The sequence below is a fragment of the Centroberyx affinis genome, unplaced genomic scaffold (assembly GCF_046629955.1).
Source record: "Centroberyx affinis isolate AG114_WGS23_722 - 3 ecotype Tasmania unplaced genomic scaffold, CSIRO-AGI_Caff_v1 ptg003704l_1, whole genome shotgun sequence".
NCBI lineage: Eukaryota > Metazoa > Chordata > Actinopteri > Beryciformes > Berycidae > Centroberyx > Centroberyx affinis.
The window spans coordinates 157628-185416 of NW_027281595.1; the positions used below are offsets into that span (position 1 = coordinate 157628).

General features: G+C 43.1%; 1 protein-coding gene across 3 annotated transcripts in view; it reads right to left on the reverse strand.

Moving 5' to 3' along the window:
• LOC139662052 (membrane-associated phosphatidylinositol transfer protein 2-like) overlaps window positions 1-27789 on the reverse strand; it is a 49282-nt gene that overhangs the window by 3359 nt on the left and 18134 nt on the right. Inside the window, exons 2-26 of one of the 3 annotated variants that reach the window (XM_071540640.1) lie at window positions 26921-27187; window positions 21780-21994; window positions 19861-19982; window positions 18915-19148; window positions 17997-18332; window positions 16173-16268; window positions 13067-13171; window positions 12908-12972; window positions 12400-12471; window positions 11186-11430; window positions 10711-10900; window positions 10056-10175; window positions 9320-9534; window positions 8415-8590; window positions 7616-7786; window positions 6340-6492; window positions 5057-5221; window positions 3784-4074; window positions 2939-3087; window positions 2729-2845; window positions 2006-2122; window positions 1744-1892; window positions 1060-1209; window positions 556-736; window positions 198-326 (exon numbers count right to left, since the gene is read on the reverse strand). In XM_071540640.1, coding sequence (XP_071396741.1) covers window positions 198-326; window positions 556-736; window positions 1060-1209; window positions 1744-1892; window positions 2006-2122; window positions 2729-2845; window positions 2939-3087; window positions 3784-4074; window positions 5057-5221; window positions 6340-6492; window positions 7616-7786; window positions 8415-8590; window positions 9320-9534; window positions 10056-10175; window positions 10711-10900; window positions 11186-11430; window positions 12400-12471; window positions 12908-12972; window positions 13067-13171; window positions 16173-16268; window positions 17997-18332; window positions 18915-19148; window positions 19861-19982; window positions 21780-21994; window positions 26921-26998 — 4041 coding nt within the window. In that variant the 5' untranslated portion in view covers window positions 26999-27187. The remainder of the gene's footprint in view (window positions 1-197; window positions 327-555; window positions 737-1059; window positions 1210-1743; window positions 1893-2005; window positions 2123-2728; window positions 2846-2938; window positions 3088-3783; window positions 4075-5056; window positions 5222-6339; window positions 6493-7615; window positions 7787-8414; window positions 8591-9319; window positions 9535-10055; window positions 10176-10710; window positions 10901-11185; window positions 11431-12399; window positions 12472-12907; window positions 12973-13066; window positions 13172-16172; window positions 16269-17996; window positions 18333-18914; window positions 19149-19860; window positions 19983-21779; window positions 21995-26920; window positions 27188-27789) is intronic. The other 2 variants (XM_071540642.1, XM_071540643.1) reach the window with 2 other exon arrangements.

The window sequence follows — 27789 nt, forward strand, 5'->3', positions numbered from 1 at the left end:
TGTATTTTATGTTTTGACAAAAGCCCATCTAGGGACAAACATTGAAAATTAGCTTATACTCTAAATGTTATGATATGTGACATCAGACTGTTTTCAAATGTTCTATGTCTATGTATCTGTCCCTATTCAAATAAACATTGAATGAATGAAAAGCAAACTCTTTTCCCCAGGATATGCACAATATAATTAAATGGTACCTGGCACTGATGCTGCATCTTCTTGGAGGGTCTTCCAACGATGTATATTTGGGAGGGAGAGAGGCCGATGGAAGTGTAGACGGAGATGTCTTTGGTTGAACCGTAGCCAGCAAAAATCTTCATATGAGCCTGGCATCAGTAAAATAGCAATGAAAAAGCGTTGCCTGACACTGTGTTTCTCCATGTTTGAGCTAATAATTTGTAAGGCAGGTTTATGTTTTCCATAGTAATACCATGACAGCATAATCATAATGAAGACACGGTTTTAATTCATTCCGTGAAGATCAACTCTACAGACAAAAAAGCTACGTACAAAACTGCACATAAAACCTGACTCCTCCCATCATCCCAGGCTCACCTCTGTCAGGGACTTGAGGAAGTTGGCCTTGTGTCTGAGCGGGTCGTGCACCAGGCCGTCGCAGAAGGAGACGATGCCATGAGGGAAGTTGTGCTGAGACAACCAAGCCACCACCCGCTGCTTCTGCATGTCCGGACGTCCCGTCACATAGATAATCAGATAGCCTAAATCCTGCCAGTGCCTGAAATAGGAAAATAAAGGTATATCAGAAGTAATTCTTAAAATTGCTTACTTAGTCTGATCAGCAGCCAAAAAAAAAAACACCCAAAGTATTAATTTTATGATATGAGATGGAGAAAAGCAAGAACATGTTAGCATTTGTGAAGCTGTAACCAGCAATTTGGCATTTTAACTTGATAAATGCCTAAAATTGTCAAAAATATAATCGATTAATATTCTGTCAATCAACTAATCGTTTCAGCACTAATGAGAGCCTAGACATAAATCCTTATGGCAGATATGTTTCAATCTAAAGGAAAGTAGAGGTGAAGAAGAGCCTGCTACCTGACTACGTCCACGGCTCCAGCACGCACTTTGGGGTCGCTGCCCATGATGGACACACTGGCAGCAAATGAGCCATCTATGCTGAAAACCACAAACTCAGTTCCACGGGGAAGAACTGTCAAGTAGCTGTCTGCAAACGTGTGGTCTCCCCTGGGGAATCAAAAGAAAGACAGAGAGAGAGAGAGAAAGACAGGTAATTACAGAGGAAGAGGGAAATAATGTTCTTTTTTCTTGACATTCACCTTGAAGACTCTCAGAGACGCAATGTTCTTTGTACTTGAGTAAAATCATCTACAGAGTAACAAAGTGAACTAAAACCAGAATAGATTATTAGGCTTCCTGGAAGTGGATTCATTTCAAGCAATCCTAAAGACAAAAAGGCCCTTGAGAAAAATAAAACTGCACAATGAATCATAGAGTAAACCAACACACATTGTTAGGAATGAAACAAAGGTCCAAGGCACTCTTCTTTGAAAAACTTTAAAAAGCCTTTATTGCCTTTAAAGCACTGGCCTTCATCAGGGAGCTTCAAACAATTCATGCTCAAAAATGTTTTGAACATGAACATCTTTTGAAGTTTTTTTTGACACTTTGCACCATTTTTGTAGCACTCTCTGTTTTTCTTCTTTGTTCCAGACACAATGTTAGGAGTTGTTGATGTAAAAGGTGCAGAACGAATCTCACCTGACAACCATTTTAACTGGGTAGACTCCGATGCCCAGGCGCTTGCTCTCTGGGATAACAAAAGACACACGGCCGCTGCTGTTGGTCACCTCCGTGTCAAAGTACACCCATTCTCCTGATGGAGGCTGGGTCATGATGTGGAGGTCAACCTGCACAGGATTGGAAAACAAGCAAAACCATTTAATACAAACATTTAATACACATCCATAACGCATACGATCAGGTGTTACTGATGTTGTGCTGATGACGAAAGAGAGTCCACCTTCTCCCCGGTCAGAGTGACCATGTCCAGAGGGCCGTACATGAAGCGACCGGTCACAACCTCCTGGCAGTCTTCGGTGAACACGGCGTCATTAACACGATGGTTGGCCGTCACGTTCTACCAAAGGAGAACAGATACAGATACATGATGAAATGCAGTTTTTGTCCATCTCATCTGACAAAACAAAACTCCAGTAACTGATGTTGAAAGCGTTTTTTTTATTTTTTTATTTTTGCTTTATTTGATAGTTGATAATAGGGATGGGATGATATGCTTATCTCACGATACGTTTTGATACGCGATATGGGATTCACGATTCAATACAACCATCATACGATGTAATAAAAGTTCAGTGACAACAAATTGTGACTGTGCAGAATTTTGTTAATTTCTGAGCCACAAATCTTTCTAGCAATAGCATTTAAATACGTCATTACAAAGTGCAAATAATATAATTTCGATGGATGGATAAAATGTAGCTAATATTGCGATTCATTTTTCTGCCCCACGATACGTATTGTCACATTTTTGTATTGTGATATATTGAATTTCGATATATTGTGCCATCCTTAGTTGATAGTGGAGAGAGGCAGGAAAGCTCAGAGACAGAGAGGAGGATGACATGTGACAAAGGTCCTGAGCCAGATTTGAACCCAGGAAATCGAGCCAGCAGGACGTCCCTGAAAGCGTCTGTTCAAAACCTTTTTTTAGTCCGATCCCTACCCTGATCTTCACATGGGTCCTCTTCCGGAGCCACTTCTCTCGAGGTTTGGACGGGGTGAACTCCGACACCTCTTTTCCGTCTAGTTCGAGGATGCTGGAGTTTTCGTGCCTCATGACCTACGGGAGACATTCGTATGACGTCTGGCAGTCTGCAAGTCACATATAAACCAAGACTGTGATACCGGCGGACCGGTTATGCTGTCGACTCACCTGTCTCAAGAGAAAAGACACGACATCAGTGGACTCCCAGTAAGACGCGTGGAAGAGGTGTGGTAAAGCCACAGTGGGGAAAGCAGTCAGAGCGTCGGGGCAGTACAGGGCAAAGTCCATCCGCTTGGTTCCCCACCAACGTGCTGCAACTGCAATTTGGGATAGAGGACGCACAAGTAAGAATGAAACTGTGAGGGTTGGTGTGAGGTGCATGGCGTGAGGCAGAGGTGCAGCACAGCCTTGAAACTAAACCACCTCAACATGATGTTTTGAATCTTAAACCACAATCAGCACCGATCCCAGCAGTTCTTCAGCTGCAGGGAAGCAAGGCAGAAGTTGATAATTGTTAATTACCAGCGGCACCATGCACTGAAATACATGAATAGAGGGAGGAAAAAAGATGGTTATTGTTAGACTGTTACAAAGAACTGAGATTAAATATTAATAGGAACAATTGAGCACGGTTAATTGCATTAGTATGGGCATGAAAAAAAGACAGAATATGGATTTGAAAAGATATGGAATGATAAAATTAATTCTTGAGCCACATTTCTTAACAACTCTGTCAGGCCCATGCAGTTACAGAGAGAGGACAGGTTGTAGATATGGCCTAGATGTTATACATAATCTCTCACCAATGGAAGTGAATGCCTCAAATCATTCAGTACTAAAATGAATGAAGTGACCCATCATAGAAGAAAAGAATGAAAAAGCAGAGGACTTTTGGAAAGGAGCAGCATTGAGGATATGGATTGCGATACAGTATGGACAGTACAAAGGGAGGGTGGACAGAGAGAGCTGTAGCCTCAGGCCGACTTAATTAATCCCCTCCCTGAGAAGAGTACCTTGCTCCACTTCAGCCTGGGAGTCCAATGAGACCAGGTCAGATATAGCACAGTCCAGGCCAGCGGACAGGCACCTCTCAAACTGGCCAGAGAGACTTAGACCTTCACTAGCCTCTGCTTCACACTCCAGCTCTGCCACTAGATCTGCGTCTGGAGATCCTGGGACCTGGCCGGTCTCCGCTTTTCTATGGGACTTAGGAGGACTTCTCAGGAAGAATTTGTTTTGTGACGATAGGGCGAGTTGGGACAAAAGGCTGAACTTTTTGGATTGGTTAATTTGGCATGATCGTGCTATGGGAAAGAAAACAAAGAGAAAGAAACCACATGAAAATAATTGATGCATGATGGCACAAAGGTGTATGACAGTCTGTAACAGTTTGACAATAACGCTCTGATGTGTTTGGTGTCAGTCAGCTGCCTGAACAGAAAGAAAATTGTTGATCCAGAGTCCTTACAGGGTGAATGTCAGAGCTGAAAAAGAACTGTTAGTAGTTGTATAAATTAGTAAGGTAGAATGATGTGCCTTAACGTCTTTTGATGTCACTGTCTCAAAATCAGAAAGTTTTCATAATCATGTCAGCTGATCCTCCAGGACTGTAGGTACTGCAGCAGCTCTGTGCAGATAAGGTTAATATGAGGTAGAAATGCTTCTAATAACAAAAGTGACAGAGCGAGGGGAAGGGGTGACTTTGGAAGACAATCTCACATCAAACAAAACAGAGAACTGGTCATCTCAGCGGACATTGCAATAGGGAGTGGACAATGTAGGAATGGCTCAGTGAAGCAGGTGTCTACATGCATTGCAACATTAGATAAATGCAGCACTCGTTCATTGCATTTACATTTAGACAGTGGGTAAGAGTAAGACAGACAGTGAAAAGTGGCGCTAAGCTCGCTCTTCTTCAGGACAATCTCTTGGGACTCTGAATTTCAATAAGTGATCGACAAAACACTCTGCATGATCTTCCCGAAGTGACATTCTCCCTACGATTCAGGTGTTACATCTGGCTAAGCAGAGCTAGTAAGTTGGGTATTGAGGTCTACCTGGCTGACCAGATTGCTCCAGCTGGAGTGCAGGGTGTGTGTAGAGTCAGAGCAACAGGGTTGAGAGTGAGAGAGAAGATGAGGGAGGAGAGGAAGTGCAATAAAAAGAGAAACAAGACAGAAGAAAAGTTAGACTGGAAGAGAGAGAGGATGAAAGAAAATAGAACCGGTGTGTGTGTGAGTGGAAGAAAGAGAGAGAGAGAGATTCGTTGGTATCGAGAACACTTACTGTTGGCTATGTTGGTGGCAGTGTAACTGTCTGCCATTCCTGAGACCTGGCTGGCAATGCTGACCTCACTGGCCCTCCGTAGGCCCCGGCAGTGGGGGCCCGTTACGGGGGAGGAGGGGTACGAACTGTCCATGAAGACACCACCATGAGACTGAACAACATCCGCTATTGAGCCGAAACAAGGAGATCCCATTAGACATAGACACAGGCAAGGGGAACTGACAATGATGAGGGAAAGGGAGATGTGGATCGGGGGTTAGGGTGGCAGCTGAGAAATGTGACGGCAGGCACCATGGTTTCAGAGGACATGTGAAACCACAAGCTTGCCACATGGAGGCCAAAGTCTGACTTCTGAAACGGATTGAGTGGGAACACCGGGGCTCCGTGAATGCCACAAATACTTAATGAATGAAAAATCACAAATGTCTGCATTTATTACAGTCACGTCCATTTGTGAGTATCTCTCAAGAGGTTAGCCATTATCTCATAGCAAGGGAATATCATGTTAATAGCTGTTTGGTTTAACAGACATGATAAAATAGTGCTGGAGATTTTATAATCAGATGACCTCTGACCATTATCACATGAGGACATATTCAGGATGTACAGACAGGGTTCCAAGTTCTCTGCATATTCAACATAACAAGCAGCACAATCGCTACATCAAAACCTGTCTTTTAAATTCAGACAACAGTAGAATTGTCTTCTGTTGACATCAATAATCTTTCCAGCTCTTGTCAGACATTATGGAAATGATGCAGACACACTGAAACCCTGCTTAAAAAACACAGCACAAACACAAATGCTAGCGTCCTCCAAACACTGGAGCGGACATGAGTAAGTGATGGCAACAGCAAAATGCAACACCACAACAACAGATGCTTATAGGATTCTCCATAGTATTTCCATGGCATGCTGTAACGATTTGTTATTACTTGTATTTCTGACCAGAAATACTTAAGCATCTCAGAATGTAAGCAGGAAATTTAAACCAGCTAAGCCCAGCAATTTAGATAAAAGACTTGATACTGCAGAAGGAGGCATATGCAGTATTGGATTCAACTGGAGCAGCAAAAATGTGACCCCAGTTCTTGACTGAGGCTATATTCGAAGTTTGTGAAACAACAGCAATGGGAATACTCTGAAAAAGACACATAACTGATTAGATATAAATCTGAGTATCTTGGATGTAACACCAGGAAGGATGGAACAAACAGAAAAAGAAACACACACACAGTGAATGGGGCTAGGACAGATGCAGGTGAATGGGAGAGGCTACACACACTCCATAGTGGCGGGTGTGGCTTTGAGGAAGCCCTCCTGCCAGTTTAGCACAGGCACAGGGATGCAGGTCTCGCTGATGGTCTCCTGACAGCGAAGGGACAGGGGAGGCCCACTATCGAGTAGGAGCTGAGCGTTGCTCTGGACTGTCTCCACTGGAGAGGGAGTTGGAGGGGCAGAAGGCACAGGGGTAGAGGTCAGGGGGTTTGGGAGATAGGGGGCCAGGTTCGCAGATATGGGGACAGGAGGCCAAGAGAGGAAGAAAGAAAGAAGACAAGGAAGACACAAAAACATATGAAGCAATAACAAGAACAACTGAATATGAGACAAGAGAGCAGAGTCAAGCCCTTAGTCAAGCCCACTTCTTCAGTTAAAATGCACAAGCTGTTGGTAAACTGCTAGTTAAAATAGAGATGTATCACAACATTTTTAATTCTGACATCCACTAGCCACCAAGTCTTTTTCTCTACCTTAACTGATTAATGAACCTGATTTCGTCTTTAAAACTTTATCAATATTTAAAACTTTGTTAATTAGTTACACTCTGTAGTCCTGAGGATATTCAGTGACAGCTCATTTGATGAAAACTATCACTTTTAGGAATCTCATATATCAAAACCATGGCCTGCAGTCATTAAGGAATAACTCAGTAGTTGTACAGTTCATTAACTCTCCTGTATATCTTTCATATGCCCATAATGGGTCCCTGATTCAGCCATTTCAACCTAGGACCCAAAAAAAACTCCTATCCTCAAGGTAGTGCACTGAATAATTTTCTATATATTTTTCCTAGTAAAACATAGAGTATAAAAAGGATAGGCTGAGGCTCTAAGGGTTACTCCACTATAATGACCAGTCCAAACAGAAACCACCAGCAGGACTATGACCACATGTAGATGAATAAATTGCTTCACAAGAGACTTTGAAGCACAAACAGTAGAAAAATGTTTCATTTTTCTTTGTGAGAATGCTTTTCTGTGTGTGTGAAGGAAACTCCCACAGCACCGATAAGAGGTCTTTAAGGCATATGTTGTCTATGGCATGCATCCATGAGAAACAGAGGACAGTGAATTAGAATCAGATCTGTCAGTTTCTTGAGATCTCAAGTTACCAAGATAAATTAAACAGCCATTTCAATCCATGGATTTTGCATTTGTGTCTGTGCATGTGAATCCAAGTCCGGAATATATGAACCTTTGTACTTGGCAGCTCATGATTGGATATTTACTGAATTGGTATGAGTGACACCTATCTAAGTCATCAGTGCAGAGGGCTCACCCAGTAGAGCCGAGTTTCCGTCTCCCAGGGGAAAGCGTTGGTAGCGTGGCACATTGAAAGGAGGCAGGAGGTGAAACTTCCTCTCCAGGAGGGGTTCCAGGCGAGAGGCGGAGGGATCGGCTGGGTGGAACAGGTTGTAGACCTGTTGGCAGGCCGGTCGCAGCTGGGCCACTAGGGGGAGGAAGAGAACCAGAGGCCATGAGAGAGGGAGGGGCAGAACCTATTGAGGCGATCATCAACAGCATTCATTCAAGTCCCCATGAAATCAACTCCCATTACTTTTACTTCCTGGAAAACAGAGTATCTTTAATGGTGACCTCATGTTGCGTAAATATAAATTCCAACTAATAAAACCATCACAGATTTTTGAACAATCCCGCCCCTCCCATAAAATAAAACTGCCTTTCTCTCCCTGACTCATATTCAATTGGTTTAGACTTTTAAATGATCCCTTACTGATCCCACTCCAACATCCTGTCATCAAATCATGGAAGTAAAGGTGCCATTTCATGGGGTCTTTAATGAAAAAGTTGTGAGACATGGCCTACTCTCTGTAGACACCTAAAAACATCTGAGGTTTATCTGTACAAAATTATACACAAGCTGAAAGTACTGTTATTGTCATCCAGAGCTCAAAGTTGCATTTTTGTCATGAGTAGTTTTTGAGAAAAATAACTTGGGCCGTCTCTATCTGAGGCTAAACTATCCTCTCATAATACATAGATGATCTTTGCTATAGCCTAAACACCCTAAAGAATACTAGAGAGATATAACTTTTCCTCTGTTCGAACTGGCTTACCATCCAGCACAGGAATGACGGTCTTCCTCAGGGCGAGTACCAAGCCCAGGGGAGAGCCGAACAGGAAGAAGTCGGACACCTCAAAGTCAAACTTCCCCAGGGAGCCTCCGTCCAGCATGGTACTGCTGCTGGACCTGCGCGAGGTTGGGTCGTTCCGCAAGACACTGGAGTGTAAGCTGAAAGGACAGCACAAAGTCATCTCCTCGTGTAGAACTAAAAATAAAAAAACATACACTGACAGTAGACGAAGCAAGGGCCAAGCAGGTTTATTATCTCCCCGGTGAGGAATTCAGTATCAGTAACATATATATTCAGCAGGGATGGGACGATGCTTATCTCACGGTACGATTCGATATGCGATACGGGGATCACGATTCGATACAACCACGATACGATGTAATAAATAAAAGTCCAATGACAACAAAGTACGACTGTAGAGTAGGGGTTTCTGGCACAACTTCACCTACTTCCAAGGTGCATGGAGAAGGGAAAAAAGTCTAAAGAGGTCAAAACTCCAGCAACACTTGCAGTATATAGAACAACTTTATTGTTAGACCAACGACTGTGCAGAATTATGTTTCTTTTTGGAGCCACAAATCTTTCTAACAATGGCACGGGCTTGCTAGAATATAAACAACAATTTAAAAATGTCATTATAAAGTGCATATAATATAATTTCAACTGAGAACTTGTGACATTGTGAGGGGCAAGCCGTCTCATTTCTGATTACTACAGCAGAATAAAATGTAGCTAATATCACGATTCATTTTTCTACCCCACGATACATATTGTCACATTTTTGTATTGCGATATATTGAATTTCGATATATATCGCCCCATCCCTAATATTCAGTAATATCAGTGTAAAGATGTTTACACACATGTGCCTGTGCCTAAACACACACCTGGACAGGAAGGCCTGATGTTGTTTTATAGTGTCCAGTTCGTAGGTCGAGGAGTCGCTCCTCTTGCGCTGCAGTTGCCTCTTGGTCTCGTCCCCTGTGCTGGAGCGAGGGATGTCGATGTTACTGCGGCTGAGGTGGCGGCTGCCCTCCAGGGTCGGAGAGGCTGATCCGTGCCCGCTGTTGATGATGATGCCTGGGGAGAGAAGATCCTGGTCCTGCAGAGGGGATGGAGGAACATTTGAGAAAGGCGTGTTATCTTTCTGGTTTTACTGTAAAGCAAATCAAGGGTGTCAGTTGGGCATGGCAAGGTATGGGAATTAGTGAGTCCAAATATGAACTTTTTATCATTATAATGGAGAGTAAAAACCAAACACAAATTGCAGGAAATTTATTTGGAAGGCATACATTCAGGACCAATGTTCCCTCTCAGCTGATAGTTTGGTGACCTACATCTAATAATTGATCACACTGACCAAATAATAATATATTGTCAGTTATCACTTGTCCTCACAAATTTAGTCATTGTAAATGGTTTTGAAAGCTGTGGTGTCAAATGATGTTAAATGCAGGGGCTTTGACATATGTTAGGGCTTAGTGAGTTGTTGGCTCTGAAGCAAATTATATTAAGTTTCTGATGCAGGACTGATGTTTGGGCTCATTAGAGTAGGATCTTTATTGAGGGGTTAGGAAGTACATTGTCATGTATATTCATAACACTTGATGTTTTGTCTCTTACCTGTACGCTCACAATGCTGCCTCTGCGGCTGCTGTTCTGACTTTCATTCACTGTCTGGTTGCTGCTGCACAGAGCATCAAACCCGAGGATTCCTCCCACACAGTCCCCAATGAGGCACACCTACAGAGGTCAAGGGTCAGAAATAATGAATGCTGTTAGTTTATTAAGTGATAATAATGTCAATGACAACGACTTGTATAATGGCATACCACAAAAACCAGGCAAACACCAACCAAAAAGTGGTGTTGGGCATTAGGGATGGGATGATATGCTTCTCTCACGATATGATTCGATGTGCGATATGGGCTTTGCGATTCAATACAACCAGGATAAGATGTAATAAATAAAAGTTCAATGACAACAAAGTCTGACTGTGCAGAATTCTGTTTATTTAGACAGACGTAAATCTTTCAAGCAATGGCTTTGGCTTGCTAAAATGTAAACAACAAGTTAAGAATTTACATTACATGGAGAGGTGAAATTATGACAGGACAGTCATCTCATTTGTGATTACTACAGTAGAATAAAATGTAGCTAATATCACGATTAATTTTTCTGCGTATCGTAACTATTTTTTGCATTGCGATATATTGAATTTCGATATATTGTCCCATCCCCTCCAACAGTATCGATACTTCACAAGGCAATAACTCACCTGGCCAGAGAAGGTTGCCCCGTCCAGAGACTTGATGAAGTCAGTGTACACCTGGTTGGCTCTGATGATGACGGTGGCCACGGCCTCCTGGTACTGCGGAGCGGAGGTGGCCAGGAGCGGCAGAGCTGCCAGGGGGATGTGGTCCTGGCTGCTGGACAGACAGCCTTCATCATAGCTGTATGGGCTCAGGCTGCCGCCAAAGACACACATGAAGAAAAATTTACTTATCGACATGTTTTAAAGATGATTTTACTTGCATTTTTTATTTACTAGACAGCACACAGTGGAGTTATAGGAGTACAGGAAGGGGGGGGGGATATACTCTTGACAAATGGTCATGAGCTGCACCTGGACCTACTCAATCGCAAGCAAACAGCAGTCGCAGCCAAGTAAGTCACCAGGACGCTTTGAACATTATCAACAACGCTTGGATCGGTTACGGTGTCCATGTGAGAAAATGTGTGCGTGTCCTTACTTGGACACCAGGGAGAAGGCCTCGGCGCAGATGGCAGGGCAGGGCACCAGGCGGATGGCGATGCGTCCCAGCGCAGCGGGGTAGTGAACACGCATGACTGTCTCAAATGCAGTACTGATCGTGTTAACGTCCGCCTGCTTGCTGTTCTGGTCCCCTCCGCCCGTATCCAGGATGTTCCCGCCATGGAGAACCAAGATCAGCACATGGATCTTGGAAGGCTGCAAACACTGCTGGGAGGAGCTATCCTGAGAAGGGGAAATTAAGGAGGGGTGACGGATGGGGTCGATGAGCAACAACACTGAGACAATGGTTCAATAAATGCTATAGCATTTACTCATGGAAATATGCTTTTTGCTGGTACATTTATTTGGATGACCACTGATGGCATGCTTCCTGAGTGACAAAAATCACACCGATAATCAATAATGCCTCAGCCATTGGTATCAAATTACTTTTAGGACTCATGTTTGTGTAGGGCTGGGCGATAATTCATTACTATCATTTATCATCTTTCAGTTCACAATTGCGCTGTCTAAATTGATAATAACAAGCACATTTTATTTAAAAACTGATAAAATGAGGTATAGTAGGAATATTATTGGAAGGTTTTGTTTGACATCATGCCTAACATTACCATTTGGTTCAATGGGATTTGATTATTTAACGTGATTTTGCACATGTGAGCCATATCTTGATATATAAGTTGGTATTAAAAAAAGTCCTTATGATTATCATGATGATAATCATAATAATTGATTTCAACCATATCGCCCAGCCCTCAGATTTGTGAATCATGGCTTCTGATCATCTCAACACTCTCTATATGTGTCCATTTCTTCAAATATGGACCACATGATGAAGTGTTTGTTTGCACAAACTCCTTTTCACACCTAGAGGGAAACAGAACAGAGCCAACCTATACTCAACAAGTCAATGCATTATCATACTCACATTAAATAGAAGAACATAACGTGCAGCTTTGCCGTCTTTTACCCACAACATTTGATCCAAAACTTCACATTTTCACAGACGCACTGTACACTCCACGTCACAGCTACAAGTACATGGGAGTTTCACACAGGATGGTGAGGTTCGAGGAGCAGACATGGGTTGGGCTGGGGCGAGGGGGCGGGGCAGTTAGTGCTGGGTCTGTTAAGGAGTCTCTGTGGAGCGGCTGCAGCTCACAACGTACTGGGGCCAGGAAGTTTACTTACTGACTGGTGCCTGGATACGGTGATGGTGGGAATGGTAGAGCTATCGGCTTGGCCGCTAACAGAGCCACGCATCTGAACACAAGAGGACAGAGAGCCTCAGGGAGAGAAGCCCTTCTCCGATCCCCCAAACTGCACACCATGATGCACAGCACAATGTTCAGTTTGCTGTCCTTAACGACATAGCTGGTAACTTTAACGTTGTAATCTTGTGCTATTTGTTGTCTAATTGTCTTACTGTGACAGTTGTCTGTGTTTTTTGTGGACTGCAGAAAGAGTAGCAATCAACTCTTGCATTAGTTAATGGGCAATCTACTGTCATTTCAGAATAAAAGTTAAATTAAAAACTAAATTAAGTGAAATACAAGCTTTTGGGTCCTGAAATCCTTGGGGTGCATTTTTCTGCAGAGGAATCGTCAAGGATAATTACTTCCAGACACTGTGCAACCTGAGCCCAGCTGGTTAGGACTGTGTGTTTAGTAGATACCCAATCAAAGTAAGAGACACCTACCTCATCTAGTCTTTCCTCACTGGTTGCTCTTTCATAGTCCACCGTCATTTCCTTGTACAGCTCACCTGCAAACACAAACACAGAGGGCACAAGTGTGAACATGGTTGATATCAAGTAATGAGGCAGTGTGACCGTGTGAGCTCATGTTCTTGGTCATACCAGGAGTTCCCTCTGCGTCTGCAGCTTCAATCTTGTCCATCAGGTCGTTGGAGTTCCACTTGGCGATCTCCTTGGGGAAGACTTCCTCGTTGTCTGACAGGTCCTCTGGTTAGGGAGACAGAAGACAAATCAAGTTTTTTAGAGGTCATGTGCCATTCATGCAAGTAACCTGTTGAGTGCAAATCACAGCTTAAATTGAAGACTCCATCAAACACTGCTTACACTGTAAGGGAAAGTAGTGACTCAGGTGTGCAGGGTTTTTTAAGTGAAAAGACAAATTTATGTGATTATGTGACCAATTTGTTATGGTAAGTAATGGTGTATTTTATAGCTAGTTGGTATGTTGCATCACTGTAACTGTTGTGACCATAAAACTGCAAATTATGCTTAGTTTAGTTTTACTTTTTAAGCTCTAGCTTGTTAAGTTACAGCTTTTAAGCTCTAACTTGAGTGCTTATCTATGGCAGATAGGCTTATTTTAAATGTCTGACTCAATGCACTTACATGCAAGGCAAATTCCTGTAAAAGGCTAAATAAATGAAATTTGAAAAATCTGAAATCTTATTTAGCAATCTCAAATGGCAGGCCCATCTATGCTGGAGGAAAGTGAACGGGGTAAAAATGATGCATGCAAACCATGCATTTGTCTTTTGACTTGACATGGAGAGAAACAGTGTTTTAACCAACTGAATTCTAGACATTTACTGTAATTGATGTGTGATTTAAAAAGGAAGGTTCAGGATTTTTAGGAGCCTAACGTTTTGATCATCAATCATTCCTCTCTAGGAACATTCTTACATTTTCTCACCAGTGTCTTTATTTCTGAGAAATTGGTACCAGCCTCCTGTTAGCCTTTGTTTGTGCAAGCAAATGGGAAATAAAACCCTTTCTCAATATCACCTGCAAATACCATGCAATCCCATTCACATCACATGAGCAGCACTATTACTAAAAATAACTAACAGAACGGTTCAAAAGAAATGGAAATTGTTTTGTTACATGGAGACTTAGTCTAGCATTGCAAACAAATACTACCAGGAGGCTGGTGCCAATAAGTAATAATTAGTAATAAACAGGATAAGCTTCTAAAAATCCTGGACGTTTCCTTAAAGCAGTTCAACATCAAGTGATACAATTTTTCATTAAGTTCTATCACTTTTTAAGTTATTTTCTTGGTCGCTTCAATGCCCATTCATAAATCAAATGGATAACAATCCAATTTTTAATTGCCCAAAACATTAAGTGGTTTGGAAGTTTCCAACATTAAATTCAAGTCAATAAATATCTTCTAAACTTATTTCAAATTCATCTATGACTTATGTAGTTCAGTGTATGTTTCATGAGTAGTTTGATCATAGAATTAATGAAGCGCATAGTGAAGTCAGAATTATGGCTTGTAAGTTCACACACCTTAATTTGCTGATTTAACTGTAGCAGATACGTTTGTTTTATTATCTCTGTTTATAGAGCAAGTACTGCAATTCTAGGTTAAAGTTAAGTTAAGCATATACCATCATTCAAATATCTTATCATAAAGATCTCATTAGTAGAGCTGAACAATTAATCGAAAAAAAAAAATCAAAATCGCAATATGAACTTCTGCAATTTCCAAATCGCAGAGGCTACAATTAATTGCTTTAGAGAGAGTTGTGTTGTGTCACTTTTCTTTAAACAATTTTAAAGTTCTAAAAAAATGTATGACAAGAAAAACATGATGATATGAATTATAGTTTAAATCGCAGTTGCAATACTCTGTCAAATAATCGCAATTAGATGTTTTGTCAATATCTTTCAGCCCTACTAGAAACAGAACTGCAGAAAAATATATTACGATCCATCACTTATTCACTAGAACCTTCCTTCGTCCTAAAATATCTGATCTAGTTTTCTTAAGACCTTGCCACACAGGGCAAGGTGAACTTAACAAGTAAGAAAATTCACTTGGACATGTCTGTCACCTGTTTGTTAAAGAGTGGTACTGCAAATAGTACAAACCAATTTCTGAAGTTGAAAATCTATTATCAAAGGCAACCTGAGCCACCTGACTGTTTTCATGTTTAATTTCCGTTACACCTACTGCCTTCATTCTGTTCATCCAGCAACCAAACTTGTCTTTATACTGTACCTGACAGAATTAATTTTTTACACGTCTTACAACATGTGAGCTTTATTTATTTACTGTAATGAAATAACTGCTTATTTGGTGACGTTGTTTCCACATTGTAAGCAGTAGGCCACACAAAGCAACACCTGTAAATAATAAATAACTGAGACGGGTGCTTGTGAAGCACAATAGTAATCTATAATAGTCATCATTGAGTCAGATGGTAGGTGTGGACTAATTAAAATGCAATGAGTGTAGTCATGAGTTCATGAGTACATCATGGGGAAGACTCAGATTAAATGTAATGCACTTTGACTTACAACGCAACCCTCACACAATGATTTAATCCATACAGACATGCAATATACAACAAATTAACTGATGGCGATATTCTTCAATAAACTCCGATGATGCATTCTGTCGCAGTCATTCACAACGTCACATGCACGGTTTTATTCCAGTTGAAACAGATGCACACTAAGTCAGTATCATTATAATAAATAACAGCAACATGCAGACAGATTTTATTCTTTTCATCATCATAACTAAAAGTTATGAAATCATCTTACCACCCATACACTGGCACATTATTTTGTGGATTCTCTCGTAGCCTGGGCGTATCATGAATTGTAAAGGACTGAAATGACACACTATCTGTTTGTGTGTATGTGGCAGTGTAGGTGGGATGAGAGCTGGAGTGTGTTGGTCAGTGAGGGACAGGCGGGGCTAGACGACTGTGATTTCTGGACTTGACTTCAGGACAAGCCACCCGGCCTGTGTCCCCGGCAGAGAGCCCGCATGTCGCACCACACCCCCCTATTTCAATTGCAGGCCCAAAGCATGCTGGGTATCTGGGAAGCTTAAGAACTGATCTGTTAAAGAGATGCATACAGAGTCAGGGAAGGAAGAGAAGGGAGCATATGGGCTCTTGGGTAACTGAACACATTGAAGCATTTAATGATCTAACTATCTCCTTTGATACAAAATCAAAATGGCGGTTACCATGAGCGTCGAAGAACTCCTCGTCGGAGCTGTCCTCTGAGTCTCGGGCTATGCTCTGCATCCTCCACTCAGAGATGCTGTGACGCGACGGGCTCACTGAAACACAGAACCGCAACAAACAGAATCACTGTTATTTTGGGACATGTGTTTCAGCATCTCTCTCTCTGTCTCCATCACACACACACACACACTACTACAAAGAAACACTGCACAATCTCCCCCAGCCCACACACATGAACAGTGTTATATAAACATGCAACAGTCTCCGTGGTGCATTATTTCATCGCAGATGGATTGCTTGGTGGTCAGGGGTGTGTGTGTGAAAAGTGGGGTCCAGTGTAACACAGCTACAACCAATTACCAGCCGAGGAAAAAGGCTGCGCTAAAAGCAGGCCTTGTCTATCAGGTGTCTTCACGCTACACCTCATATATCATTAGTGAGGAGGCGGAGTGGTGGTCGTTTATAAAGGCTTGGTGGTACTGGATGCTGGAGGGGGCAGGTTGGAGAGAGGGGGGCACAGCTGTAGCTGTCAGCACACAGAAGGAAACGGCAGTGGTGGAGGGGAGGGGCACAGTGCAGAGCGTCAGCCTCCTCTGGTCTGTGATGTCAATACTGCTGCTAAAAATAGCCTGGGAGAGAACCACAGGGGGGAGTTATAGGGGTGAAACAAGGCAGGCCGAATAAGAGTCAGGGTCCAGGTGGCAGCGCGGATGAACGGCGCTTTGAGGTGGGGGTGACACTGGAGATGGGTGTGTCATGCGATGTGGTTTGTGATGTCAATACTGCTGCTAAAAATAACCCAGGTGAGAGCCGGCGAGTTATGGGGGGTGAAGCGAGGCGAGCCGGAGAGTACAACAAATGTCGAGGCACGAGTAAATATAGTCGAGCAGAGTAAAATCATGCACATCCTAATCTAGACCAGGTGCCGGACAGCACAGCAAAGCACAGGACAAAGTAGAGTCTGCACACTGAAAGCTGCTCCCACTGTAAATGAATTTATTAACACCATTATATGTGTGACATTTCGAGCACAGAGCTCTTCATCAGTCACAGATTCATACACCTTAGGAGCAGCTTTCAGTGTGTGGGCTCTACTTTTGTTTTAAACATAGTTGAACTACAAAAAAAAATCCAAGGCCAATTCTTTTGTGTGGAATATGTTTAAAAGCCTTTATTTTAATATATCACACTGGAAGTCATAATAAAGGCATAAAGGCGTTGGGAGATTTTTTACACTTTATAGGTTGCCATGGCTTTTTGTGGTTTAACTGTTTTTACCTCATCTGTTGTTTTTACATATGATCCAACAAACACCCTGTTGATGCCAAACAATTCACTATCCTTAGAGGAGTAGTGCTCCAATTTCCTTCTAGATTTCTTAAGCTGGCAGTATGCTGTTGCGGAAATTAATACAGACAACAGGACACATTTGGGGGTAAATCAGAGCACCGCATTGGCCAAGGACTCCACAGTGGGCACAAGCTAGCTGGCAAAACTAGTCAAATACTTCCTACACCAGCATCCAGTGCATGATCGTCTGCAATTTGTCTAAAATATTGCCTTGTGGAAAAGTTTGACTTTGTTGTTAGTACACCGCCGCCTTTAGGCTGGGTAGGAGTCAGGCGGCAGGCAGAACAAACACTGCTTGTAGATGGGGTGACATGAGGAAGGGTACGACAAGGCTGAAAAACTGGAGTGATGAGAATGTGAATGCCCAATGAATGCCAGGTGCTGTTTGATACCTTCCACATCAGCTCCAGCCTCACACCTTGACATACACATAGGTGACACAGATGAACAGATGAAGATGGCTTGCTCCTCACCTCCTCTCTTAGATGAGCGGGAGGATCGGGAGGAGGTGGACCACTGCTTGGTGAGCACACCTCGTGCCTGGAGAGTCTCTCCTCCTGTGCTGACGACCACCTCCTCGGCTTCGATGGAGCTAATCGCCTCCTTAGCCTCCTGGTCTTTGTCCGGGGACGGGGCACCTCCGTTGGCCTCGGTAGCCTCCTCCGCCTGGCTGAACTGGGCCATCTTAGTGGCCAGAGCCAGCTGGGTCTCCAGCTCCAGCTGCCTGATGTCCTCGATGGTCAGACCGTACCACTCATCCTGCCAGCACCAGGCCTGCCGGTGGGCGCGCACCATCACCTTTCTCAGTCCTAGGGATGGGGGATGGGAGATATTACACACTTAGCACTGAAAATCAGAAGGTTTCTACTATCTAGCTGTGAATCAGATAACACACCAGACTAGTGACCCCAAGTGACCCCCAATCATACTCAGTAAATCCTGCACACTAACATTATTTTTTTTTTCAACAAAATCACTTTTCTTTAAACAATTTTAAAGTTCTAAATATATAAGTATATATAATATAATGTATGACAAGAAAACCTTGCCATGATATGAATCGCAGTTTAAATCACAATTGCAATATTCTGTCAGATAATCGCAATTCGATTTTTTTTCAATATCTTTCAGCCCAAGTGACAGCCCATATAGAAGTGAAAATTACACACTTGCATACACGGATCTGTCCCGAGCCTTTTGTGAATCGTAGTGACACAGGATAATCCCATGTATGAGACTCTGTGTGAATTGCCTCCTACACGGGACGCATCTGGATGAGCATACCTGTGATTCCTGGGTTGTGTGTGTGTGTAAGGGGTATAACAGTCTTACAAAATATTCCATTATTATGAGACTGTGACAGATTGTGACATCTGTGACCGCATACGCACCGACATCGTGGATGAAGCGCTCGATCTTCGACTGCATGCCCCAGTAGCGGAACTCCACCTTGCACAGTTTGTAGGCACACATGATGGGGGTCTTCCCTGGGTTATTGTTGTACTCTTCTATCCAGTCGTCCTGCAAAGGACCCCTCTGGGTCTTGACTGACTTGTAGAGCCGTGGGTCCTCCTCTGCTTTGTACTCATGTGGGGGGATAGGATCTGTCACTATGTCGATTGGGTCTGCCGGAGAGATTCAAATTCAGAAAGCAATAATAACTAATGGGGCCAGGTCTTTTGATTGTACTGCATCGATTGTGTTACAGGTTCTGATTGGTTACTATGTCATTGATATCATGTATATATCACTGAATAGCCTAACAGAACATGTTTGGGTTTGTGTTTATAGACTTGAAACACTTTTACTGAGTTTCAAGCTGACACAGAAATACAAGAATAAGTCATTCATGTTATTGAAAAAAACCTGTCGCAATGATTAAGTGTAATTGGGTCACTGCATGCCCTAAAACCATAAACTTGTGAGCAGCTTCATGTTCGCTGAACAAACTTGCATTGCTGCCAAAAGGAAAAACAGATGCAGTGCCAACAAACTGCCACAAGTGGGCCTCACCTGCTGCTTATGTTTGAGACAGAAAAGGACAAGAATCAGGAAACCCTGAGTAAATATGACTAAACCCATTAATACTGACATGACGAGTTTGATTAACTATTGCAGGTACAGGAAATTACTTTCTGTACAGGTTCCCTCATACAATCTACACTAGATAATTACTATTCATTGGATGATCTGTTTGAAAATAATAAGAGCACTGAGCAAGATCTATGCATATTGACCTTAATAAATAGTGGGTTTTGAAAGTTAGTCTGATACATGTTTGTGAATATCTGAAATAAGACCTCCTAATGGTAGAGGATTGACACCAAATGGTCTTACCAATTGTCCTCAGCCTCTTCTCTGCGGCGGACATGTTGAAGACATCTGCCTGGTTGCCTGTGTCAGGCTTGTAGTATGTCTCAATATCAATGGAGAACTTCTCAACAAAGGGACAGGTGTATCTGAAGGAGAAAGGACAGCAGTAAAATCAATGTCACTGAAAATATATTTACCAAGGCACAACTTTCCTTACAAACCATAAAAAGCATTTGCTGAGCAAGATTGCATTACGGGTGAACATCTGCCTTCATTTCAAAGATTTGATTTTGTGCTGAATGGCTCGAGATCAAAACTATTTTAATGAAAGTGACAACGCCCCCCTCCCTACCCTCACTGTTGAGGGCAGAAGATGTGCGAGCCATGCCCATCTGTTGCATCTGAGACGTTTGCTGCAAAGCTGTCACTGGTTGGATAAATGTGTCAGGAGGCACTTCCAGTCTATCAATATCCTGACAGTGCAGTCAGGGCCACGTCTCTTTTCAGCACCTTCACGTCTCTGTGTTTGTCCAGGCCCCACACAGACAAACAGGCCAACACCCTGAGAATGACGGGCCATCAACATCTAACAGCCTAGGAGAGCGGCTGGCCGGACGTCACTCTTTGATGCTGTGCTCAGTAATATTCTGACCACTGTCGACAACTCTGCTGCTGGATGTAGATATGTTTTCTACCTGGAATGTTTTTTTGGTTAATTCATTTTATTAGATTTTCAGCAGAGGACACGAAAAAAAACACAGGCCAGCATAAACCACCAAAAAGCATTCTTTCCATCCAATTCCTCATCAGGAGTATTTTATTTATACCAACAAACTGGGCTAAATTAAGAAAGCAATTACAGAAACTATATTATACTAAATATGAGCAGGGTTTGAATTATAATCTGTCTTCTGAGGAGGGTTGTACACCAATAGGCTACAGTGATGTCTGTACATCAGGGGTTTATGCACACATGGTGACACCATTGAAACACATTCTGAGATCAACACTTCTCATGGCAATGCAATTCACTTTCTAGGAGGAGAGAATGGGCTAGTGCCACTGTGTCTTATTTTATCTTGTTGTATTATTAATCACTGTGTACAAATTACACACATTTTAAATACATTGAGAGAATTGTGGTCAATTGCAGTTTTTAGCACCAGCAATCTAAAATAGTATCTTTTATTGCTTTCAGGGAAGTTCTTTTTCAAGGGAGCACCGCTGCCCCCGGTTACCCTGAGTATGATTTACTGTAGTTTCCTTGATATAGAACTGTGCTCATCCTGTCTAACCCAAAGACCCTGTGAAATGGCATCTTTACTTCCTTGATATGATATATTTCCTGTTGAAACAGGATGTTTGTTGAGGGGTGGAGGAGCGGGATTGTTCAAAAATATGTGATGGTTTTATTGGTTGGAATTTGTATTTACGCCTACTGGTACAGCATGAAGTCACCATTAAAGATGACTCTGTTTTCCAGGAGGTAAAAGCTCCAGATCACAACAGATGATCTATACAGATGAAAATATTGCTCCTTATGTGTCATCATGTGGTAGTATGTGTGTTCAACAGTGGGTCATTAGGTGTCATCAGGTGGCTTGCCTGTGAAACACTTACCATAAAGAAGAGTCTGTTCTAACAAGGAATGCTAAACAAAAGTAATTATGAAGTTGTTGTACCCTTCCCAGAACAGTAGCGTAATCATAAGATGTTGCTTTGTCTAGGAAGTGTTTTGACAATACGCTTGTATTGTCCTTGCCTCCATGCATGAATAAAACTTTGATATAGACGGAAGACTGTTAGTGTGCTTTATACAATAATTATTCAGTGTTGAACCTAGGAAGATCATCATAGACATAGAAACTCTTCCACAATGGTAACAATGTCTTCTCCTGCATGAAGGGGTGTGGAGGTGGCATCCCTGTAGGAGCAGACCTCACCTGGTGCGGGTGTAAGGGTAGGCGTTCCAGGATTCCTCCTCAACCCTCAGTGCTGCTTTGGGCAAGATGGAGCGGAACCAGCTGGGGATGTGCATGCCGATGTGGTAGACCTTGTGGGTGTACTGGCCCGTCCCACCTGGTCCATCTGTGTAGGGCTTATTCTCTAGGATCTCCACCCCGCTGCCTTCACCGCAGCTCTCCTCTCGGCTCTTTTTCTGTAAGGAGAATAATAATAATAATGATAGGTTTAAAAAAAAGTTGCAGTGTGTGCATTTGTGCATGAATAGTGTAAAGGGAAGTGAAAGTGAATTTGTAAATATGGATACCAATATGGCCTCACTTTGAAACAGAACTACTATGTGTCTACTGTTTATTATTTCTAAGTGAAACAAAGAAAGATAAATAGACATGGTCCCTTTTACAAGTAAGAAGAGTGTGAAATAGTTGGGCGCAATCAGAAGATTGAAACACTAGAAGACACATTCTCCAAGTCGATAGCTTCCTGGAGGCCTGTCAGCTCTGATTTGCAAAGCAGGAAGCCCCCAAACCAGCTCATGGAGCCGCACCTTTCCCATATTTACATTCCAGGTGCACACAGCAAGAAAAGCCGGGTGGAGCCTGCAGATGTAATCGACTAGAGTTACAGCTAGGTAACTCGGTGGTTCAAAGGCAGGAATGCGTGGCATCGCAAGAGGAAGATTTGGAATCCTTGGAGGGAATCCTAACTAGAACCTTGCTTGTGTTGTATGAAAATCTCATGTGTAAGTCGCTTTGGATAAAAGCGTCTGCCAAATGTGAAATTGTAATTGTAATTGTAATTTGTGATTATTATGAAATCAGTGAAACGACAAACTAGAGCATAGTCCAAGTGCTGAGGATATCAAGAACACAGGGAGCAAAGGGCAAGGACCATAAACGTCATAGAGATTACGGAGGTTTACTGAGGTTCTTTTCTATTTTTCTCATCAACTGTTGTCCAAGTCTTTCCACATACAGCTGGAAGTATGTTTAACTCAGGGCTATTGCAGCACTTATTACAGCATGTGGATAATAGTGTGAGGCAGATTTCTCCAGTCAGTCCAGAAGGGAGAAGCATTGCAGGCGAGGCAGTGAATCAGTGGTGTGGGAAGAAGGGGGCCATGAGGCGTCCAGCCCTCTGGACCTCATTACCTCTGACAGGTCATTCATTAGCCACCCGCTCTGCTCTCAACAGCCAAGACACAGCTCCAAAGACACAGCACAGACGCCGCAACACCATCAAACAGGCCGGGCACACAACCATACACAACACAGCAGCCCAACAGTGGAACATATGCAAATGTGCAGTTTACTGCATATCATATGCATACAGATACACTGTAAGCGTGGGCAGCTGCAGAAATATGCACATGCAAACAGAAAAGGTGTGTACACACAATCATGTACACAGAGACATCGACACCAGTACACTGCATTTCAAAGCATCTTAATTAGGTTGCTGACAGCTGACTGTGGCCTGTGAACCTGAGTGCCAATGGCCAGTATCAGTTCTTCTTCCCCCCGTAGAGTGAACTGATTCTCTGCAGTTCACCAGGAGGAAGATTACAAAACACTGGCCAGGGCTCAGTCATTCCCTTAGGGAGAAGGGGGAAGCGAGGGAATAGACTAATATGCTTAACCTCAAATGAACACTGGATATAATGGAGAAGCATAATGAAAACAGTGCCTGGTTGTCCATTTACAGATGTAAACAGTTCCTGAGGGGGAACAGAAAATTAAGAAATGGATCGTTTTCGACAGGATCTGGTAGAATAAGCAGCATCAACTGTGTGCCTACTGCACTCGGGAGGTTGGGGAGAGGGGGGGGTGCTCCCATCTGCCCTGTTCTACTGTGAATCCCTCTTGGCTCAGTATACAAGGACACTGTGCCTGCCATGTTGTGGGTTCAAATCCTGTTCCAAAACCTTTGTCACATGGCATTCTCTCTCCCTCATCCACCTTTCCTTAACTGTGTTGTCAAATAGGCACCAAATCCCTACAAAAATAAAGAGGAGCTATCTCCATGAAAAGCTATTGTATGTGTTAAGATCCAACTGCTCTGACAGGATGGGAGTCATATCCTGGTTTTTTCCTCTTGCCATCAACTTAGTGAGGCATGTTTCCTGTTGAGATGCTGCTTTTCACTTCCCTCCACAGAGAGCTTAGTCAGTGCATGATGGATGTGTGTGAATGAATGCGAGTCAGAGGGATCCTCTCCTATTTAATTTCCCTCACATCCTGCATTTGCTTTGCACATTATTGCTAATTCCAAAGCTGTGGGTACAATTAACTATCAAATAAGGAGGCAGCGTTGTAAGGGCAAGGGAAAGTAACTGAAAGCGTAATGGACTCTGACTGGTGTGGGGCGTAGCCTGCTTAAGTGCAGATATGGCCAGGCTGTCCTTAGGCCCTGACTTCATCCATGAGGCTTACACTGGGGATGGATGACAGGCAGGCAGCCCTACATGCTGCAGTTGCCCTGGCAACATACAGCAATGAAGAGTGGGTATCCACACCAGCAAAATCCTTGTTTTCTTTCTCTTCAGAATATAGCTTTCTCTCTTCCTTCCACCCCCTCTCTTACTTCTTCCCCTCCCTCCTTCACAGCTTCTCTTTTTATCCTCCGTTTCCTCTTTTCATTCACTCCCTCTATCGAACAAAACCTGACCACCGGCACGCTGCTGATGTCATGGTTGCCATAGTGATGGAAACCTCACAGCAACGAGGCTGTGCAGAGAGGGTGAGGTCAGGGGGAAAGGTAACTATGGGTCACTAATGGAAGAATTCCTCTTCCTTTCCTGTGTTCACATGCTTGAGAATGTGTATAATAAATCCTTCTTTCATAGATTAACTCATTGTGTAAACCTTTGAAATAAATATCTGTGGAGGGCTATGTCAACTCCATAATTCTTTGCATAATGTCCTGCCAGACAAGTCTAAAGAGGGGCTCTCTGTGGATCAGGGAGCTAAGAGGACTAAAACACACACTGTACCATGTGTTTGCAACATTATAAGACTGAGGCTGAGGCTGACTCATGACCTATGTCAGATCTCATTCCCTTTTTTGTGTCACTCTCACAATACACTGTCCAATACAGCAAAGTTGCCAAAGAAATAATCTTAATAAAGACAAGAGTCTGTTGTAGTGTGGCGCTCAAACTAGTCTGTGCCGACTAAAAATGGCTGCTTGCTTAGGGGCATGTCCACTGAGTCATGTTCCCAACCATCTACCGGGATGCAGCTCAACTGGATTACCCGTCAGTTTCATACACCAGGGGGCTGATACAAAGCAAAGCAATAACAACAGACAAGGCTGTAAACAAAAACCCTGGCATTCTTCCAGAGAGCACTATGGGCAAAACATTATGGACTCGTGTTGTAACCGCCAAAGATTATTTCCATCAGAAAAAACAAACAAGCTTTACAATGAGGCAATATTGCTACAACTAATCTGCAAAAATATTTTTCAGACAAACTGTTTTTATAGTACATAGACAGAAGAGGAGAGGCCCTCTCTCGCTCTGAGGCAATACAGGTGAACAATGGTGGAGCTTTGGTTGTAGTATTGGTGTAGTAATGGGTAGTTGGTAATTTTAGACTGCCTACCAACATACACTCTCATTAATTTGGATGGCAGCCTAATGGTGAGAGCTTGCTAAGGGAAGGTCACCAGCTTGAATCTCAATAACTGCTGTTGAGGTTTCCTTGAGCAAGGCACTTAACCTTCAGCTGCTCCTTCTCCTGCTGCTCTCTGGCAGCAGAAGACGACTGTAACTACTGTGAGTGTGAAGCAGGGCACTGCTGAAAGCTTATTCCTTCATTGCTATTATCAAGATAATAACACATCACAGGGGATACAAGACAGACCAAACCCAGCTAAATACCTCAACCTGATCAAACAGGCCTCTAACCTCAATTGACTCTTCCAACAACTTAAAACTACCACTTGTGATACATATTATATAACTACATAAATCACAGTAGAACACAGTTGCTTAATGTTTAGTACCTAAATCAACAATGTGCTTCAAACAATAAAACACACCTTAATGCCTAAAATCATGTACAATACATCTGAAACAACAATAACTAAAGAATGCATCATTTTCAGTCTGAGCCACTGTGATTGCTCCCCTGCCTCCTGTGTGCTGTTGCTCATAGCGTACCTGGCAGCACCACCTGATAAAACAATTCCTTCATCATGTACACATGCCATATGAATACAAAATATGTTGCCATGCAGAATATAGTACATACCAATTTCATAAATGAACACTTTTCCAGTTATAATTGTCAATCCTAAAGCTTTAACACCACTCCTGTCCCTCTCTCTCCGTCTATACTGCTGCTGTCTCCTAGCTGCACTGCTACATTTGTACATAAATAAATATAAATTACTAAATTCATGTACATTGTTTATTGACAATTATGTTCATACGCTTGCTTATCCTGGCTTTTGTAAAGTTATCCATCTATCTGTCACTCTTCAGTGGATCTATGTTATACACACCCACACATACACACAGTTTATGAAAGGTGTGTGGCAGGATCCGCAGCTGCAAACAAATAAGCAGCAAACAAATAAGCAAATAGGCAGCGCTGAAATATCACTGACCTTTGAATATGTTAAGTTTATTTAACATTCTCTCATAAAACTATGCCGAAGACCACCCATAAACTAGTCAGGACAGCAGGAGCACACTGTTAGAGGATTGCAACTAATGATTCACCACACATCCTATAAACAAAAGGTGGTTATGTATTAATGAGTACAAGCATTTGTTGACCGATGATGACATGAGATCTCTCGGATGCATTTCCATCAAAGCAGTTTGTGTGTGCTGTGAGAGCAGGGTGCCCCCACCCACTTCCTGAAGAAACACAGCGCCTGCGACGGGTGGCAACAGCCAGCTTCAGAGAGTCTAAGTGGATAATCTATCAGCACACAAGCTCCTTTTGTTCCGTTACTCCAGCATCAGACTCCGCGTGACCGATAACTTCATAATCGAGCACGGCGTGATCGGACGCTTTCAAAAATCCCCGGTGCCGTGATGTCTCCTTTCCCACAGCCTTTTTTGGCTGTTTTTGGCCCGGCGGGTGGGAAATATGGCGGATGGCCTCACCTGGATCATGTAGAGCTGGGCGATGCGGTACTCGTCCACACTCATGGGCATGGGGATCCGGTACTCCTTGATCAGCATGGTGAATCTTAGAGGAGGGGGAGAGGGGGTTCAGGGAGAAGGTCCACAAGGGAAAAGGGGAGAGGGGGGGATAGAGGGAGGGGAGGGGGAGAGGGGGTGGGAGAGACTCGGAGGGGGGTGGGGGTGGGGGGGGGGGGGGTCCTATATGTGACTCGTCAAATCGCCAGCTGAAGTCCACATCGATGGTGCCTGCGGGGGGAAAGGCAAATAACAGCATGAGGTAAGTAAGCCGTAAAAAAGAAACAAACAACAAACAACTACAAGCATTTAATTAGTAATGTTTGTTACAGCCACAACACGCTGTTAGCCCTGATCGACCTCGGAAAATATTGAATGTTTCTTCAAATAGGCCACAGAAAAATGATGGCCGAGTCTCCTTCAACATCCATCATACGACCCAGGCCAGAAGCAAAAAAACAATACGTCAACATCCTTCAGCAACAAAATCATTCATCGCAAATCGAAAAATTAGCAGATGCTGTGAAATTCCTCTATACATAACAGAGGACAAAGACTCATTCTGGTGGCTCACACCCAGTTAACGAAGAGAAGACAGATGGGGAGTCTTTCAGGACATATGCTTGACATAGTTTTGTCTGGTCCAAGGCTTGGCTCTGAGGAAGAGTATCAGCGTTGTGGCTCCATCCAGCGCCTCAGATCCCAGTAAAGGCCCCCCACCCCTAGGATGGAGTTGTGTTCTTATACACAGGCTGGAGCTCAGGGGGTGGGGGGTGGAGCCCACACCTCACCCGGTCCCAACAGCCACCCTGCCTCACCCAACCCTTTAGCAC